At 45.3% G+C, this 19,494-nt stretch overlaps 3 protein-coding genes across 4 annotated transcripts; 1 reads left to right on the top strand and 2 right to left on the bottom strand.

Annotated features, from left to right (window-relative positions):
- Positions 1-908: 908 nt before the first annotated feature.
- On the bottom strand, positions 909-2,826 carry crygs2 (crystallin, gamma S2). Of its 2 annotated transcripts, XM_030342653.1 has the most exons (3): positions 2,644-2,826; positions 1,941-2,183; positions 909-1,345 (listed from the first exon to the last, which is right to left on the bottom strand). In XM_030342653.1, the coding sequence occupies exons 1-3, from the start codon at positions 2,650-2,652 to the stop codon at positions 1,073-1,075; spliced, it is 525 nt and encodes a 174-aa protein (XP_030198513.1). In that variant the 5' UTR covers positions 2,653-2,826; the 3' UTR covers positions 909-1,072. The 2 variants fall into 2 exon arrangements, with proteins under 2 accessions (XP_030198513.1, XP_030198512.1); XM_030342652.1 differs by lacking the exon at positions 2,644-2,826 and having other exon boundaries at positions 1,941-2,254.
- Positions 2,827-3,200: 374 nt separating this feature from the next.
- On the bottom strand, positions 3,201-8,461 carry tbccd1 (TBCC domain containing 1). The gene is made up of 9 exons (XM_030343400.1): positions 8,205-8,461; positions 7,621-7,685; positions 7,271-7,537; positions 6,782-6,943; positions 6,451-6,567; positions 6,013-6,262; positions 5,342-5,528; positions 4,691-5,227; positions 3,201-4,255 (listed from the first exon to the last, which is right to left on the bottom strand). Exons 1-9 carry the CDS (start codon positions 8,242-8,244, stop codon positions 4,009-4,011), a joined length of 1,872 nt encoding a protein of 623 aa, XP_030199260.1. The 5' UTR covers positions 8,245-8,461; the 3' UTR covers positions 3,201-4,008.
- Positions 8,462-8,643: 182 nt separating this feature from the next.
- On the top strand, positions 8,644-13,759 carry dnajb11 (DnaJ heat shock protein family (Hsp40) member B11). Its single transcript, XM_030343401.1, has 10 exons — positions 8,644-8,840; positions 9,307-9,463; positions 9,909-10,006; positions 10,230-10,362; positions 10,546-10,688; positions 10,886-10,968; positions 11,104-11,161; positions 11,643-11,754; positions 11,951-12,110; positions 12,247-13,759. The coding sequence occupies exons 1-10, from the start codon at positions 8,767-8,769 to the stop codon at positions 12,309-12,311; spliced, it is 1,083 nt and encodes a 360-aa protein (XP_030199261.1). The 5' UTR covers positions 8,644-8,766; the 3' UTR covers positions 12,312-13,759.
- Positions 13,760-19,494: the final 5,735 nt, after the last annotated feature.

Consider the following 19,494-nt stretch of genomic DNA (forward strand, 5'->3'; position numbering starts at 1 on the left):
CAGAGTACTCACTTGAATCCCCAGGCAGTGTAACGTTTACCAGAACGATATACTGACAAACGGGGGCTCCTTCGAGACAGCACTTAACTCGCTGAATCAGGTTCTGGAGAGAGTAGCTGCGTCAGGCTTGAGGCTCCATCCTAATATCGTACTCCAAATATAGCCTGTGTGTGTGTACTTTTTTGAAGTAATATTACACTTCAGTGTCTCTATTCCCATTGGCTGGCCTCTCCTGGACCTCTGTGGTCCTAAGTATGTAGGACGACACCAGGGAAGGCATGTGTGGAGGGACTGGGTATGGCCCCCATATTACCCCGGGCAGGTCCTGCTTACTGGAGGCTCCGGCAGAGGGAGAAGGATTACGGACCCTAAGTGCCTTGTCAGGGGCCAGGCTGGCTGGAGAACAACTAGTGTGTGGTCCTCAATAGACTGGGTTGAGTGGGTCTCTTCCTCCCTAGTGGGTTTAATAGCCGGAGTTTCTTCTAGATCTCATACTGTGTTTTGGTTACCAAGGCATCCAAGATTTAAATTTGTGACAGTTGCTGTTGTCATCCTCTACTGTTTAATACGTTTTTGAAAGGTGTATTGGCAAAGGGAATTGCTTAGAACAGTCTTTAAACAGCGCTTTATACTGGGAGATCTATTACTCTATGCTGTAAAAGACTATCTTCCCCAGTACAAAACATGTCTCTGTAAATGCAGGGAATGATTTCCTGTTTGTATTTAGTGGGAAACCCACACAAATTGTCTTTGTTCATCATGGCCTTAATTATGGGCTGATGAAATCCACTTTTCTTTTTATAGTTGCATCCGGTAAATAAAAAAATATACAGTAACATGGGTTTTCTCTCAATGACAGAGATATTAAGTGCAAAACATACAAAACAAAGAAATAGTCTTGCCAACTATTGCCGCCAGATATCTTTTTATTTTGGTTGAAACCTCAGGTTTTTTAATTCACAACAATTCATTCAAAATACATAACCAGAGCTGATGCATACCCTTCATCGAACACACCAAACAGTCACATTGGGCCAAATGTTGGCTGGTGGCTTGCTGCGTTTAGTCCAAGTCACTCTGTGATACGCCTGAAGGACTGCACAGCTGGGCTGACGGCACCCCAGTCACTGGGCTTGGAGTACTCGCCCTTCTCCATGAAGTACTGGCGCCCTCGGTAATTGGGCAGCTCGTAGAAGACCCACCAGCCGTCGAAGACCTTGCAGGAGTAGACCTCCCGCAGGCGGAGCTTGTCCTGCACCGAGGGGCAGTCCTCGATGGTCTCGTAGGCCTGGCCCCGGAAGTCGGCCTTCTCGTACAGCTGCATCTTGTACTGGGACCCGCTTGACTGGGAGCGGCGGGTGGAGCGGAGGGGTGGGAGGCGGTTTGGGTGAGAGAAAAAGGTTAAGGGATGGGATCACATCCAAACGTATAGGAATAAACATACTTTGGATTCACCTCGAAATGTGTGTGTGTCACTGCCTGTACAGTTTTCTCCAAACTCTGAAACATATTTTTCCTACAACTATACAACTATTACAAACAGTGGGCGGTACCAACATACACATGCAGAAAACTATCCAGTTTAGTGTTTTGGTATGAGAACTGTAACACTGGGTCAGCTGATAATAGCGTTCATCACAGCAACAGCATGTCAATAAAACGTGTTGATATCTATTGACAAAAGCCTGAGGTTACCAGTGCTATTGCCATGACCTTATTGGGATGCTGTTTCAGCACTCACAGCTTACACTTACTCTGTAGTCAGTGAGGCTTTTGCTTACATCACCAAAGTGAAATACCCCTATGACAGGAACAGTTATGCTACCTTGACTCCTGAGTTCATATGTACAGAACAGAGGAGGTTTTCATTGGATTTAGGAAAAAAGTGAAAACTGCGGCAGAGATGATACACAGCAGACCAAAGGCAGAAGCTGACTTACAAACTGGATCATCTTGCAGGAGCTAAGGCGGTCATTTAGGCCCATCCAGCGTTGATATTCTGGGTAGTCTCCCCTGGTCAGGACGTACTGGGAGCCCATGTAGTTGGGCCTCTCGTAGACCACCCAGGCCCCACTCTCCACACGCAGGGAGTTGCAGCGGCTCAGATAGGAGTGGAAGTCCAAGGAGTCGCATTCACACTCATAGCGGCGGCCCTGGAAGTTCTTATCCTCATAGAAGACAATCTGGAAGGAGAGTCTCATGTCGGTCAACATGATCATTTTCCCCAAATAGTTTGCCATTTTTTTTTTTCAAAATGAGGCAAAACCTGTTCTGGCGGTTTAACAACAACCCCAAAATGCATTCATTTGCAAGTAGAATTGTATTATGTATATATGATGTTATTAACCACCATAGCCAAATAAAACATTGAAAATAAAAATCTATAAATAATAATTAGAGCAGTATTGAATAAAAACAAATGCCATTAAACACCTGGCGCCAAGAGACATGGCTGAGTCCTCCTTTTAGTTGGGATGAAATCTCTTAATCAAATCAGGTGATACGATCTGACCTAAGGTCTAATTTGTCACTGAGTTAGTTTGGATTTGCTCAACTTGACATGAACATTAGTAAACACCCCCAGAACCGTAATTTATGCACTCAAAAACATTTTGCACCTTGATGCATCCATCAGTTACTCACCCTGCCCATCTTGGATGCAGTGTATAAGCTATCCTTGTTGATGGTGTTGAGTGCTAGTAGTCCCCTGGAGGCTTGGTTGTTGGAGTAGCCTATCCACAGTTGCTTTTATATCCACTTCCATCTACAGCCACAGTGGTTGGCCACGGGAATGAGAGTGGGTAGTGAGGTGGACAATCGCTTTGTCATGAAAATGAGATCCAAAATTTGAGTCAGTGATTCTGGTGCTATTCAGTTTTTCCAGAATAGCAAGGCAGGATTATGGTATAATGGAGAGGGGGGTTGTGGTGGGATGGCATGGGGGTCCATTGACCCGGTTTCTCTTCTGGCTGGGATCAATGCCCCCCCGCCCCCCGAAACCATCCAACCTCCCTACACCAAAACACAGCCCACCTGGCAGCACCAAATGGCGGCCAAACTCCTGCCATGTGGTGCAGAACGGCATGCTGCTAGAAGTTACTTCAGTTAAAATGTAAAATGCAGTACCAAATGCATTCTCGAACTGCAAGTACAATATACTATGCTCTGCTGTTTTTAACTGCACATAAAAACACACAAGGTTTGTTCATTTTTTTAATGTATTTTATTAAAAGGATTCGTAGAATATGTTATTTGAGGCTGCAGTGCAATTAAAGAGGAAAGGTCATTTTGATCACTATGCTACAGTAATAAAGGCAAAACAGTACTTTTCCATTGTAATGACATAGTGACCCAGACTGGTCATAAGGAAGAAGGTGACAGCATTTTCATAAGTAACAGCATTTAGGATCCATTTTGCAACATTAGCACTTCATATTTACATACTGAGAAGGTACATAAACCTAAAAACCCTATCATTCAGTATACCCTGAAGGAAAATTTCCCTTAATATTTATTATAGTTCTACCGTTATGTTCTATTATACGTTTTTGAACTCTGGTAGCCATTTCAGGAGACACTTAGGAGTCATGCTTGCTTGAGGTTAAGGGTGTGAATAGGAGGAAGAAAAGTGCTACCAAAGAAGGGGTATTGTATCATATTGGTACCATAAATACTGGCAGCTATTTAGAAGTATGCACACTCACTCATAAAATTATCAATCATTTTATGAGTGAGTGTGCTTGCAGTTAATTATCAGTTTTTAAATACAGTGTGAAGCACATTTTAATGTTGGATAGATTAATTGTTTTTTGCAATTGTTTAGAATTTCAGCACATCATACACAATCAATTATTCAATTTCTGGCTTTATTTCATCTGTTTTCAATGTTTAAAACTTAATTCCCCAAATTGTTATAGTTAATTAGCCCTTTGACAAAAAATAAACCCAATACCCAGGAGGTGTTCCAATACTGGGGGTCCTTATCAAAACAAACAAGACTATACTAAGTTAACATATTGCGTAATAACTTGAGGAAACCTGTGTCTGCTCCACTGCGTGTCTAATTCGGGCTTCATTAACATCGATAGCCCCCGGTTGGGCCTGTCCATCTGAGTCTGCTGAGGGTCCATTATAGGGGCCCTGACCAGGCTGGGTTTGGGGGGCCAGGTTGGACAGCTCCTGAATGTGACCCCTATCTCGAAGCCAATCCAGGAAGTGCTGGGTCACCAATTCCTGGAACTGACTTTGTTGTTCTCTGGAAGTAGGGCAAACACATTACGTTACAGGAGAATCAAAGAGGAGCAAACCAAGTGTGGGAACAAGGCAACTGTCAAAAGCGTCTATACCATCAAGGGACACAGGGACATCCAATGAATGGCAAATTCAGAATCAGCCACAGGGGAGGGCCCTTTAGTACGAGCTTCAGCAGAAACTGGCTTTGAATACTAGCTGTGCAGCTAGCATACTCTTTAGTCTGCTCATTTGCTTCTAGGTTTCCATTGCATGAAATGTTATACAGTTATCTATGCATGCTGCAACTAGCTTACACGCTCTAGGATTATGCATAAAACCTTGATTGAAAAACAAGATATTCCATAGAGGTGTCATCGCAGGGTGAGCAAAGGTATAGCCATCACATTAATTCTGTGTCTGATTTATTTGGAAATGAGAGGGTAATCCTGCCACTCACTCATTGAGCTGGGAATCCGACACGATTCTCTGCATGTTCCGAATCCTCTTCTCTTTCTGAGCGAGCGCTGCCTGGTACACTGGAGGCAGCCCACCCGGCACCTCGCACGTGTCCCCCTCCATCGTGAAAGGCACCACCAGAGCGCTGAACTCTGCCGGGGGCAGGAGCCGGTAGCAGCCCGTAGAAGAGTCTGTGCTGGAAGGAGAGCTGAACGAGTGGGGTACAAGGCCGTCGACACCCAGCAGCAAGGGCTGATCCCAGAGGTTGGGCACCACGGCCAGCCCCGCGCTGCCCATGTGGTCCTCCAGGTTGGGGTAGTGCGTGTGGAAAGGCCCTAGGGTGATGCCTGTGTTCCCGGGCAGCAGCAGTGGACGGGTTGGGGTCAGTGTGTGGACGGTGCAGCGAGAAGAGGCTCCTATGGAAACGCGGCCGGCCACACACACCACCCGCACGTCCTCACAGCAGTGGATGTGGACGCTGGTCTCCACGGGGCCCAAGACCAGCGTGCAGTTGCGGCACTTGTCCACACTCACTGACCTGGAGGGGTTTGTGTAACGCACACACAGACAAATTTCTTTAGCAAAGCAAAAGACGTGACATAACCATGTCAATCTGTCCCCACAAGAAAATCCAGGAATGATGGAGCGATACCTTAGAGGCGATAAGAGGTATATAAAGGCGTGAGAGCATCTGTGTATTCTTATGTTGGCGCCCGTCAGCTTGTCCGAGTCTTTAGCCAGCGTCTGTTGGAAGACCTGGGACATCAGCAGCATCCCGCTACCAGCTGGAGCCATGTGGGTGTTCCTCACTATCTTGGCCCTCTTCATGGAGCCCTCCACTACAAAGGAAACATGCAAGGATTTAATGAAAAGTATGTGTGTGCAGTCTATACACAGACTTACACATAAAGCATACATGCAGTATATATCATTATTACACGGTTCGTGTAACACTACGTTCACTTGCAAGGGCCTTCCAACTTCCGCCGTTGAATTCTTTTTCGATAATTTACCGTTGGTAAGCATATAATGACCGTTTGAGGAAAGTGGATTCTTTGCCTGATTCCTGAATGGAAATATTACATTTCAAATGCACAAAGAATAATACATTCGCTTTGTTCCCAGAATTGTACTAAAGTAACAGACACTGACCAATTCTAAACTTCTTCTGAGAAAACAAATGATTGAATACAAGCCCATCATTCGACACAGACTCATTATACCTTTCTATGCACAAACGCTACACACTAGTGAGCTGTGAACTCAAGAAAAGGCTAATCCATTGAACCGTCATGTCATGGCTGCCTGTCATGTTCTACTCACCCTGTTGGGCCCAGGTGAGTTTCTTCCCCGAGTGCAGGCAGGCGGTTATGCCGAAGGGATTGACGGTGAGGTTCTGCCGGAGACAGGTGAGCAGCTGCTGCAGGGGGAAGGAGCGACTCAGCTTGGAGTAGCCCGCTTGCGCCTGCAGCGGAGCTTTGGTCAGGAGCTTGTGGACAGGATGAATAGCTTTAACAGGGTTCGCTGAGCCCTCTAGCAGGAGGCTCAAGCCCTGCACAGCTTCCAGGGACACCTGAAAAACAGAGACTGCAGAATCAGCAAAACAAATCTTAAAAGATAAAATGACAAAATAATTAATTGATCTGGATTTTATATTCCAGTGCATAATAATAATCATTACCCCAAATATGAAGCCTTTTTCCTTATGTCAAGTTTGTTGTATTAAACTCAATGAACCACAAGCGGTAACATTTCTCCCACCTGACTGCCTCGTATGGCCTGGCCAGAGCTGGAGAGTTGGCCTGGTTCTACCAGCAGTTCCAGCAGGTCTCCCAGGTGACTGTACACAAAGGACAGGTGGGCATGGTCATCCCAGTTCTGCAGAAACATGGCAGGGAAGAGAAGAAACAGAGTAGAGAGAGCAATAAGAGACAGGGTAGTGATAAGATAGAAAGTGATACTACACAAAATAGTTCACTTTGGCTTGACGGGTTGCTAAATCAAGAGAATGAGGTGTAAAGTGGCAGGCTTTTTAATGACTTTGTTAATGTGATGCAAGGTAACATTGTTTGTTTTTTAACTTTAGGACAACCTTGTTGCGGGAACTGTTCTTCGACTCCCTCTCAGAGCAAGGAGAGGGAGAGCGAGTGCGGGGGCTGGGCCACTCTTCCCCAATTAGAGAGGTGCGCAGAGACACGCGGTTTAGCTGCTGGATGTAGAGGAAGAGTAGAAACTTCAAGGTGTCCACGAATAACTGAAAAGAAAGAGAGAGAGAGAGAGAGAGAGGACTATTCCACTGTTCCCTTTCATCTTAGCCCATCAAATTCAGATAATCTTCTACACCATATGATGGTAGTAAAAAGAATAGAACAACGTCAAATGTCAAGTAAAAGACTGCCGTTACTTACCTATCTACCAACCACCTGTATTTAAACCCCCATTTTAAACCTATCAATCTTTACTCGCACCCACCACCTTCCAGTCCCCTTCAACATTCAAATACTCAAGGTCCTAAAGGGGGACCCAAGCATAAGGATAGCATAATTCCCTTATAAGAACAATGACCTGAAGTTACATTTACCTTACTTCGCTGGTGTTCAAGCTGTTTGGAGTCCGAGCATTGGGACAGAGCCTCTGCCCATCCCAGTCTCTCCTCTGGTGGGCGGGACGTGAGGAGGTCAAAGGTCTCAAAGTAGAGCCATGCGAGGTCTTCTGTGAGCTGAAGCTTCCCACATGCGATGTGTCTCCACATAGGCCAACTTAAAATCGGGAAGCAGCCATCCCTTGTACGCACATACAGAGCCATCTTGCGAAGGTAGTGCAAGCCAAGTTTTGAGGGGGGCGCCACCTTTGAAAGAAATCATGCTTTAGATATGTCACAGATATGACTCCATAGTGAAATGCCATATGCATTGTGTACAGTATAGTTACCTGCAGTGCTCCCAAAAGGAAGGGCCCCATCCGTGGCCAAATGCACACAGACCCTGACTCCATGGCTGTACAGAAAATACCACATTTTATTTGCATATACCTTATGCAGAAATAGTCATAGTAAATTACTTGAGCATATTAACTTGAGCAAGTGAACGAAATCCTATATCTACAGAGAAGGGCTGTATATATTGCATATAAGACTAGACTAGACTGTCAAACTTCAGAGCAATGGCAGTTACAAATATAAAAAGGTCCATGGCACAGACATGTTTCGTGGCAGTCGTATGGCGATGCGAATAGGTTCATACGTACGATACGTTACCATGACAACTGGCGAGATAGACCAGCTAGTTGGCGAATACCATTCGTTTTCAAGCAAATGTAACGTTAAGTACGATGCACTAGGCTTTCTTTCTTACACTTTACTTTCCAAATCGTGCCATTTGTTCCAGTAATAGGCTCAACAGTTTGGCGGGGAGACACCTCACTTTACAAACGTAAACAAAACAGTAAACCGGGATGGCTAGCGTTAGCTAGCTATGCTATGGAGTGTGATGGACACCTGCCTGCTTCTGACTTACTTTTAGCCAGTGGGTTGCTCCCGGGAAAACGTTGTTCCATCTTGGTATGCCAACGAAGGCAATTGGGTTATTAACTTCTTCATAAGTGGAAAGAAGGACGAGAAAACTCTAGCCTGATGTTCTACATGTTTTGAGGGGGGTGTTCAATTGAGAAGGATGAGGAGGTTTCTTCTGGTTCTTCCTATTTGGCGCCCACAGAAACATTTCAGAAGCTCCATCTGTTGCGCGCATCGCACGGGAGCGCGCCTTGTGCTATGGATGTTTAGTTCGGCTGTCCAATATGTATTCAATATTAATCTAAATAAATCATTGATTCATGAGGTAAACTTGTGTTTTTGAAAAAGTTATAGGTTATTTAAAGGTTATATCTTATTTTAAAAGACAGATACAACCTTAGCAAATTCAGATTAATATAGTTTATATCTTTAAGAAAGGGGCTGGCCTTCTACAGCAGTGGGCGGGTCTTCCCTGACAGGAGGAAGAAGCTAATAGACTGACAGTGCTACACCAGTTTTCAAAAGCCGGGTGCTGTTTTGGCCTTCTTCAAGCTTAAAAAATACCGATGGCCACGAAGGGGATGAATCTGTGTAATGTTTGCTGTCTGCTCCTGTATTTTATTACGGTGGTTTTGGCAGGGTAAGTCATTCTCTCACACAATGCATACACGCTAGTAAGTAGGCATAGCCAGCTGGTACACATGTTCCTTTGTGATTGGTCTAGCCGAGCACAGATCACCCTGCTGCATGTGGGAACCAGACCAGCCAGTTGTTCAGTCCTAGAAAGATTTATCTTGCTAGTACCTATTCAAGTGATTTGCAAACTAGTAAAATAGTCGGTAATCTGATGCGTTATAGTGTGATTGTGTAAATCGTAACGACTATGAAACGTTTCACATTTGCCACCATGCAGCTCGTTTCCTATTCAATGCTGTTGGTTGCTATAGCTAGCTGGTTTACTAAATCAAATAAATAATAAAAACACATGTTATAACATACTAGCAGTCCTAGCGATAGAGCTGTTCCATACATTTGGTTTATTCGGCATAGCCTGCATTTGTTTATCTAATCTCTCTCGTCTTCTTTTTCGCTTGCCCCTCCTTCAGTCGAGATTTCTACAAGATCTTGGGGGTAACCAAGGCTGCTTCAATCAGGGATATCAAAAAGGCCTACAGAAAGCTGGCACTACAATTACATCCTGACAGAAACCAGGATGACCCAGAAGCTGCAGACAAATTTGCAGACTTGGGGGCTGCTTATGAGGTGGGCATACGTGTTTTTTAATAAACTATAATCTATAGTTATGTACGATTTTGCTACTTTTGAACTAGATTGAAAATACCTATAGCTGGTAGTCATTTCAGTGTATTTTATGTTATGTTTTTAACTTGAGAACGTATCATCATCATCATCCCAAAGTAAGCGATCTATTTGGTTGGCGTTAGAAACCCTACACCGATCTTGATTGGTCGAACAGACCTTGTGGCTGCGCCCGATTGGTACACGCGTTACTGCTCTGGCTGTCACAAAAACACGACGTGGATCTCTGGGAGTGGCTCAGATACTAAAGCCGTGTTGCAGGTGTATTTTAGTATTCTGAATCTGACCCCAATGTCAAAGATATGATATCGTTTTATTCTTAAGGCTGTGGCATTTATGGTTGAATTACTTTACAATATATGCACATTTCCTGTGGTTCTCTTCTTAGGTACTCTCAGATGAGGAGAAGAGAAAACAGTATGATGCGTACGGAGAGGATGGACTAAAAGAAGGACATGGTGGTTCACACAATGATATATTTTCAAGGTAAGTTGATAATGAAAAGTTCATGCTCTCATGGCAAGCTGGGAATGAATCCTCTTGGAACCCCCTCCCCCCCTTGTTACAGGTACATGTTGAGATTACAGTTTTGTATTTTAACAGACTATAATGTATTCAATAAAACCACACTCGCACATCAATAAGGAAATGTTAATAAATGAGGGTTTGCCTGGATACTACATGTTGTCTCATCTCTTCACCCTTTTAGCTTCTTTGGAGACTTTGGATTCATGTTTGGCGGCAACCGGCAACAGCAGGACAGAAATATCCCCAGAGGAAATGACATCGTTCTCGATCTAGAGGTCACGTTAGAAGAGGTGTACTCTGGGAACTTTGTTGAGGTAGATGAATGCCTTTACTATTGTGCTATACACTCGTGTCTGTATCACACTGAAAATCGCAACGCATTATTCAGTATGCGTCACATATATATATCAAACAATAACTCATTTTCAAACATGTTCTTTTTTTATATCGCTTTTTAAATAAATGTTTTGTTTATCTGCTCTATGTTTGCTACAAAGGTTGTCCGTGTCAAACCTGTAGCCAAAGAGGCACCCGGCAAGAGGAAATGCAACTGCAGACAGGAGATGAGGACAACGCAGCTCGGACCCGGACGTTTCCAGATGACCCAGGAGGTGGTCTGTGACGAGTGCCCCAACATCAAGTGGGTCAAAGCTGCTATGTTAAAAAGTCTATTGTAGATCCCTTTCATCTCTCAAATCGAGTCAAAATTTCCCACGGAGCTTAATGTTTCTATTCATGTGTTCCTCATTTGGAAGTCTATCATAAATGTGCATGTCTTTTAGTGTACAATGTGTGTAAATATATATGTGTGGTTTGACTTTGTTTGACTGATCGTAGGCTGGTCAATGAAGAGAGGACTCTTGAGGTGGAGATTGAACAAGGGGTGCGAGATGAGATGGAGTACCCTTTCATAGGGGAAGGTAACGGCCCGCTCACCAAGGCTCTGAGTCTTATGCTACCCCAACACTTAAATCCAACTGTCTGTCCCTATGACTTTGAGTAATGCTTACATTTGCCTTTTCAAGTTCCGAATTTATTGTCACCATAATGCACAGGTGAACCTCACATTGACGGAGAGCCCGGGGATCTACGATTCCGCATTAAAGTCCTCAAGTATGTTCTTTTACAATCCCATTTATTATCTGACGATGGCTCTGTTCAAATTGGTCCCCTGCAGCTCTAAGAAGTACACTATTTAGATCATTATCGTTTTGTAGTGTTGTCGGAAATGTCAGTGTACAAATTTGGTACCACACATAATGAATAATGGGTATTTAGTAGTGCGCTGTCAAAGAAGTGTACTACTAATGATTGTCATTGTATTCATCTTATAGAGCTGGTATGGCGTGCATACAGATGCATTATGCAATTAGGCAGTCACATGGTGACATCAAACGTATGAAGCCTTATTTATGAGATCAATATAGTATCTGCGTTCACAGTAGAGGGAATGGGAAAGGGATAACAAGTGAGCTATTCAAACACAGTCATTGTTAAGCTTTCATCTGCCAACAACATCTGTCAATTGCGGCAAAATCTCTGATGGATATATGTATGGAGGGCTTCATAGACTTGGTTTTACATTTCTCTTTAGACATGCTTTATTTGAGCGACGGGGGGATGACCTCTACACCAACGTCACCATCTCATTGGTAGAGGCACTGGTTGGCTTCGAAATGGACATCACACACTTGGATGGACACAAGGTGCGTTGTAAAAATGTCTTGAGGGAAGAATGATTTTTCTTTTCCAGTAGTAAAATGATATCCTTTCATTTTTTATAGTTCAAAAGATTATTGCTCAAAACATAAGGGACATGTAAAGACTACAGGATTGGGATAAAAACTGTTGATTTTTGTGGGTCTAGATTTCATGCGTTTTTTGTTTTGTGTTTAATTCCAGGTCCATATAGTGAGAGACAAGATAACGAAATCCGGTGCTCGCCTGTGGAAGAAAGGAGAGGGTCTGCCCAACATCGACAACATCAACCTCCGCGGCTCTCTCATCATCAGCTTTGATGTGGAGTTTCCCCAGACGCAGTTGGATGACAATCAGAAGGACGGTGAGCGGAAGCGGGAGAGAGCATGGAGTGGAGAGGGGCAGAGAAAGAGAGAGCAAGTGATAAGGGACAGGGAAGGAGGACCACAATGATGGTTGCTTTGCGTTCTAATTCTGTTTTTTTCCCTCGCCTGTCTTAGGCCTTCGGAGTATCCTTAAGCAAAGTTCGGTACAGAAGATTTACAATGGACTTCAAGGATACTAACCTACTAATGGACACAGTCTGGACTTTCTAACACAAAACACACACATACATAGATAGATACATAAATACATGCACACACTTTCACACACAATGACAACTATCATAAGTGTGCTCAATGCACCAGACCAGGGTGTATTTATTTTTGAGTTGTCTCAGGATAGCTTAAGCTGATTGATTTTTACATATTTTTGATTTTACTTTTTTATGTTCTCCAACTTTAAAAGAGTGGCACATTGGCTGCTTACATTTTTAAATAGGATGCCATAAACCCATGTAGTGTCCATTTTGTCCCACTATTTCCCACCCAGCCCCAACACCAAATCATAATTTCTCTTTGGCTGTTATCTTTTTTTGGTGTTTTTTTCTTTCCCTGCCACAAAAGACCATTCAATCTGACACAAACATTTTCACTATCACTATAATGGATTCGAATTTGAACTGGATGCTGAAGATGCACACCGACTGTGAAGACACGGTTCAACCCAACCTCCATTGAACCCTGCTCCACAAGACGCCACACCACTCCTCCATCTTTTCTTCATTACTTTAAATGAATATAGGACTACCCAAAAGTTGGTTTATAAAGATGACCTATGTTTCGTTTTTGTAATCCCGGATCGGCTGTAAATAGGAAATAGGCAGGGGGCTATTGGTGTGTTTTGTTGCCTCTTATTTATGTTTGTGTTTTCCGTTTGGTTGTGGGGATTATTTTAGTGGAGTGCAAGCTCTGTCCATCCTTGTTGGGCGTCCAGGTGAAAACCTGATGAGTGTTGGCCTTTAAACCGAACAAGTGGAATTCCGTCATTAGAATGAATTTGGGGACTGAATCAGGGCAGGACCTCTATCTGCTTTCAGTTAGCACCTTTCACTCTCTCTGCGCTCTCATTCTCGCTCTCTCACTCTCACTCTCTTTCTCAAAACTGATCAAGCAAACCATGGTTGGCAGTTTTATTGTGACTGAAGCATTGACAAACTTTTTACTGTGAATGAACCTAAAACATTCTAATCGTAGTTGTTTACTTTTGCCTAAAATCTTCCCTTTGCCCCACATGGAATCTGACATCACATTTTGTTGTTTAGCTAAAAATGGAAATGGAAAGTCATGCTGTAGTTTCTAGCCAGTTTTACAGAGTATGTAAGGGAGGGGAAATGTACTTTTGGTCAAAATTCAGATTCTATATAAAAAGAAAAGGCTATTGTCGTAGCAAGATTACACCAGTGGATGGCGTCAGAGCTTCAGTTAAAAGTTTAAAACACAACTTGACAGGATTTGCCACGACGATGGAACGGGTTTCAACAAGGGAAGCTATTTGTATAGTCTTGGACGTATTTTGCTGAAGAGGTTTTGTTATCCTTGAATAAATGGGTTGAACATTTTAAAAACCTGCTCTCTAATTGATGAGATATTGACCAGTTCTAATGCTGCAATAAAAACTAATTGTAACGTTTTCCTTTAATTGAGTTTGCGACACAAGAGAATCGTTGGTTGGGTTTGCACAATTATACACTATTTATAGATGTACAGCAGTTTAGCTCCAGATTATTTGGTGCGATATAGATACTATATCATGGTGTCTAATTGTGTGTGTTTGTGTGGGTGGTCTCTGTCTCACACTGGGACGACTCCTGTCACACCCTGACACACGCTATGACCCAGATGGATCCACTTACACTGTCTCTAGATTACTGACAGGACTGCTCTCAGAACACTTCTGCTGTAAAAGTTGGTTTGTCACATTGTTTCTGTTTTCAATAACAGTATATTGCTTTATTTTATAATATATTTAAGTACTCTTTCATTACTGTGTCCATTTGCCATACTGTGTGTGTGTGTGTGTGTGTGTGGGGGGGAGCAGACAGGGTGTGTGGGCGGCAGTCTCTCAGGGACTCTCTGTGTTTGGGTGCTGCAGGCAGTGGACGTCCACAGGAATCTACTGGGCCACAGATACTCTCTGGTGTGGTGCAGCGTCTGCTCATCTGCCCACAGCAAGGGGTTCGTCCTTTGGTCTGTCTGTCTGCGTGTGTATTAGCTGAGCGTGTGTAATAACCCAGTATTATCCTTAAAGTCGTGTATATCCGATCTCTCCCACACGTGTGTGTGTGTGTGTGTGTGGATCTGTGTTGTGCATGGGTGTCTGTGTTAAGTCCATCTCTGTGTGTGTGTGTGTGTGTGTGTGTGTGTGTGTGTGTGTGTGTGTGTGTGTGTGTGTGTGTGTGTGTGTGTCGAATGAACTCCCACAGTGATAGTGGAAGGCTGTGGTGGAGGGAGTTTCCTCTGCGGGCCCACCACACATCCCAGAGTTATTATCAGCCTGGAGTGGCTCCAATGGGAGAGACAGGGAGAAAGACTGACAAGAGCGAGAGAGAAAGAGAGAGGGCTTTGTGATCAGACCCAGGAGAACATCTCACTGTTTTACCTCATCCTTAAACACACCCGCTCTTTAACCTTGATAAGACCGGTGGGACTTGGCTCATAACCATAGCACACACACACACACACACACACGCACACGCACACGCACACGCACGCGCACGCACAAGGGGGCGAAAAAAACCTTAATGGGAGGTGTAGCGCGTAGTTCACACATGTCAAATCTCATTGAAGTCGTGCACTTGTTGATGACTAAATACCGCAATGGCGTATTATTAAGTCTGAGGCGGCTCAGGCGTGGCCTCCCCAGTCAGATGTGGTGTCAGAAGACGGGGCTACGTCAGTAATGATAGCATGGAGAATTTATTTACTGTGTGTGTGTGCGTATTTGGAAAGTCTGTAGGTACCAATCACATGAGGGCAGTATTGCCTCTCTGAAGACATCCTTTATTAAATCCCTTTTTTATTACCCTCAATCCTCCCTCCGCCAAAAGGTGTTTGCTGTGTATGCATGCCCATGTCTGTGTCAGCTGTGTATGTTGTGTGTGTGTGTGTGTGGGGGGGGGGGGTACATATGCATGTACATGTGCATCAGCATATGAGTTGTTGATGCAGATAAGTACAGGGATCACACTTGACCCTGAGTGTAATGGCTCGTAAGTGTAGCTGCAGGGTTAAGAGAGGCACAAGCTAGAGGAGGGCTAATTGAGCAATCTGCCTCTGCTTCTCTCTCTCTCTCTCTCTCTCTCTCTCTCTCTCTCTCTCTCTCTCTCTGACTCTCTCTCAATCTGGCTCCCCCGCTCGCTCTCTCTCTCTCTCTTGCTGTGTGTGTGCGTGTGTGTTTGTGTGTGTGTGTGTGTGAGCGTGTGCACGAGCATGTGTGTGTGTGTGTGTGTGTGTGTGGCGGCGGCGGCGGCGCCAGCGGGTGTTTTGACCTGCTCTGACATGGCAGTGTGCTCTGTTAATGGTGCCTGACCTGTCGGGAGCAAGGCTATGTTGAGCAGAGCTCTGGAACCAAATGCACCCGCAGCTTCACTCAGGGAAGAACACACACTCTGCAAAAGACTCAACCCCAACAAAAAAGCCATCCCAACATTTCTCAGGTTTGCATGGTTTGTTTTTGTAATAATGTGATAAAAAAATTGAAGTTTCTCTTTAACTCTTTTGTCACTTTCAAACTATTTGAATTACAAACAAGACTACAACTACACCAATATTTCCCATTGAACATTGAATCCAATGATCACTGACAAAATAGAGATTATTAAAAAGAGTATTAATATTCAACAAAATAAATGCTGCATTGGTCCATTGATGTGAGTACTGTAAAAGTGCCGGTTCAACAAGGTTAAGAAGCCCGAATTCCCCTGCTTGACCTCAGGGCTTGCTGCCAACGGCAACAAGGATGAGTTCAACGCGCAGCGAAAAGTAATCTCATGGTTTTGTATGTGTGTGTGAGTGTGTGTGTGTGTGTGCGTGTGTGTGTGAATGTGTGGGATCATCAACGTTCTGTGACACCAGTTTATGCCATGACTGGGGAAGACAGCACACAGGAGGGGTTTGAAGGGGAGAGAGAGAGAGAGAGACAGAGTAGAAAAAATAAGGACTTTATCCAAAATAAGAAATGTTGACGGACAAAGCCTGCAATCTGCGGTATCTGGGCATAAAACAAACAAAGGGCAGCTTTTGTAAAGAATAATACATGTCAGCCGTGTCCTTCTCCTGCCACAACTTTGAACACCGCTGGGGACGGCCATTGCGCCGCTGTGTATGTCGTGTTGCTATATTAAAGACAGTCACCTCAAAGGGAAAAGCCTCAACTATTCAACAATTGAATGGTGGGGCTATCATTATGGGTAGCGCGGGCAGGGGGGAAAAAAAGCGGCTTTAGGGATTCTTTTTCCTCAGCAACTTCAAGCCCTCCTGTTAGCTAGGACGAGCTGCTGTTTATCCCAATGCCTTTCTGGGGCCTAAACATAGTCAACTGTCATTACGGATATCACCCCCCACTCCTCCTCCTCCTCCGACAACACACATACACAAACGCCTGTCTCTCTCTCTCTCTCTCTCTCTCTCTCTCTCTCTCTCTCTCTCTCTCTCTCTCTCTCTCTCTCTCTCTCTCTCTCTCTCTCTCTCCCTCTCTTTGCCACTTCCCCTTAGTCTGTGTTCCTCTCTCTATATCGGCCCCTGTCTCTCATCAACTTTCATCCACTTTAATGTTTCTATTAATTTCTTCTATTTTGCCATCTAATGACCCGTGTCGTGAAGTTATTTGAAGAAGATGGGGTGTTTTCCTGGTCTGCCACATCCTGGGGTAGAGAGAGAGAGAGAATCGGTGGCTGAGCCGGTACAGGACAAACACTGTTTGAAGACCACCTATATGGATGAAAGCCCGCCGTCTATAGACAACATAGCATGAGCGGTATAATGCCTGAGTAACCGATCTCAACTTGTAGAGCACCGCATTTACAGTTGCGTTGAGTAAGAACATACCCACGGGCGGGAAATGGCCAGATTCAAGACTCTATACTGTACACGCTGTGTAGTAGGTTTCACAAAAGGATTTTTCATTCTGGCCCCCCTCTGCTCTTTAACCATCAGCGCCTGGGACCTGGGATGCTTGCCGGAAACCGCTTCCCGGCAAGAGCCTAACCGCGTCCAAACTCCTGTGAGTAGAAGCCATATTAGATCCCTCACAGAGAGAGAGAGAGAGGGCTGTTAAAAGAGAGAGAGAGGAACCTGTATGCATAGTTTATGAAATGATGTAAATATGTATTAGCTTTTGGAGGGGATGCATGTGGTGGGGGAGTAGGCAGGGGGCGGGGTGGGGGGGTGGGGGGGGGGGGTGGCAGGGGTGGTGAAAGCGGCCTTTGTTTTTCAGCAAAGAGCCCTCTGCTGGAACCAGCTCCGACGCCCCCCCCACTCCGCCCAGCACCTCCTCCCCCCCCCCCCCCCCCCCCCCCGCCAACCCCCCTCCAGCACCCCCTAGCTCCCAGGCCCCGGGGTTGCCCGGGCCCTGTGGTGGCGGATCACAGTTAATAACTGTGCGGTGGGCTGTCAGAGGCACTTAACCCTGACGCTGGGCAGGCAGGGGCGAGGCCGAGTCCCCCCGCAAAACAGGGCCTCCTGCTCTCCTCTGCCCTCATCCGCCCGGACAGGAGTACTCACAGACAGGAGCACCGGCGGGAGAGGAAGAGGGAAGGAACCGAGGAAAGACAGAGGGCGGAAAGAGGATAGGTCGGTTTACCAAACAGGGATTACGGGGTCAAGACTCAGGGATGTGGATCTTGACAGGCGGTCAGGAGAGCGTATCGGGGAACTTAAACAACCAGACAATTACGTGTCTACAGTACGGAGAAAACAAACTATGATGCACGGCGAAGGCATTCTTTCGCCTGACCAGGCTGAGGTGTTTAGAGGACGAGGTTAAGGAGGTGCACGCTGAGGAGGAGGGGGAGGGGCTATCTGACTCAATCAGTGTTGCGGCGGGGGGGGGGGGGGGGGGGGAGACAGGTATGGGCGGTCACTGCACTCCCCCTTCCTCCCCCCTCCTCCTCCCACCCCGTCTCACTCACTCCCCACAGAACTGTCTGGGGTTATTTATCCTGTTATAATATAACCCACCCGCCCGTCACACCCTCCACTGGAGCACGTCTAATGGTCCCGCGTACGCGAGGGCGTGGCTCAACGTCACAGCATCGAACCATCGGCTCCTCAACCTCAACTGACCCTTAACAAGAGCACCTGGATGGCCTAATTAATCCTTATCTAGTCCCAAACCCATAAAGGCTATGCTCTTAAACCCAGCGCTGCGTAAAACCCAGTCCACCTATGGAGGCGGGCCGCAGGACCTTGTGTGTGTGTGTGTGTATGTGTGTGTGTGTGTGTGTGTGTGTGTGTGTGTGTGTGTGTGTGTGTGTGTGTGTGTGTGTGGTTGTGTGTATGTGTGTGTGTGTGTCTGGGGGTGGGTCTGTGTAAGTGCGTTTTTATGCCCGCTCCAAACAATGGCAGTGGATGCGACGCCTTGTCTGCCAGTGAACTCCAAAGTCCAGCTCATCCCTGCTGACTAGATTAGATAACCCGGCTTTAAAGGCAAGCAGGGGTGTTTGCTCAGCGAATCCTTGCCACCCTAATAGCATCTGATCTAATAGCAGATTGCAGGCTGCTTGTTTACCGTGGAGATCTGAAGAGTGCCATGGCAATGGCCAAACACGACGGGGGAAAACAAAGCGTTACTAGCTTTTAGGACGGGGATTAACGGGGCATTTGTCTTTCCATTGCTCGTGTCCATCAATACGTCTGATACGCAGAGCGCAATTAGGGCATGCTCTTTAATTTTTGACGACAAAAAATCACATTACTTTCATTTGCATTACATTCAATGATTTTTATAGGTAAAAGGCAAATATACATCTTGTTTGGAGATTTGTGTTTTGTATAATAATGACAATAAGCGAAGAAAAGTCAATATGGCGGCATGCAGGTGAGGGGACGACGTGGCATCGTTAGAGTGCTGGCTGTGAATGAGGGTGGACTGAAAATGGGGCTACATGAAAGAAAAACACATTAGCAGACCAGTAAAAGGCTCACCTCTTCACATCGGCTTTATTGATGAGAGATTTCAGTGTGAGGGAAAGGTAAGTTGCTCTGCTGCTGGCTCCTCTGGTGCTGTGTTTAAACCTTCGACTTCCTGTCCCCAATTCCCTCTCCTGCCTATCCATCACTTCAGCGGCCGTGCTGCACGGCCGGAAGTAGGCAAATGTGTGTGTCTGCATGTGTATGTGTGTGTGTGTGTGTGTGTATACATGTGCT

Source organism: Gadus morhua, chromosome 20 (assembly GCF_902167405.1).
Source record: "Gadus morhua chromosome 20, gadMor3.0, whole genome shotgun sequence".
Classification (NCBI taxonomy): Eukaryota; Metazoa; Chordata; class Actinopteri; order Gadiformes; family Gadidae; genus Gadus; species Gadus morhua.

Coding starts and splice junctions, on each gene's coding strand:
- crygs2 (XM_030342652.1), bottom strand. CDS start 2,240: ATGGCAAACTATTTGGGGAAAATGATCATGTTGACCGACATGAGACTC. Junction 1,346..1,940: donor CCTGCAAGATGATCCAGTTT/GTAAGTCAGCTT, acceptor CGCCGCTCCCAG/TCAAGCGGGTCCCAGTACAA.
- tbccd1 (XM_030343400.1), bottom strand. CDS start 8,244: ATGGAACAACGTTTTCCCGGGAGCAACCCACTGGCTAAAA. Junction 5,529..6,012: donor ACTCACCTGGGCCCAACAGG/GTGAGTAGAACA, acceptor TTTCCTTTGTAG/TGGAGGGCTCCATGAAGAGG. Junction 5,228..5,341: donor TACCTCTTATCGCCTCTAAG/GTATCGCTCCAT, acceptor AAACCCCTCCAG/GTCAGTGAGTGTGGACAAGT.
- dnajb11 (XM_030343401.1), top strand. CDS start 8,767: ATGGCCACGAAGGGGATGAATCTGTGTAATGTTTGCTGTCTGCTCCTG. Junction 10,969..11,103: donor GTACCCTTTCATAGGGGAAG/GTAACGGCCCGC, acceptor CATAATGCACAG/GTGAACCTCACATTGACGGA. Junction 11,755..11,950: donor CACACTTGGATGGACACAAG/GTGCGTTGTAAA, acceptor GTTTAATTCCAG/GTCCATATAGTGAGAGACAA.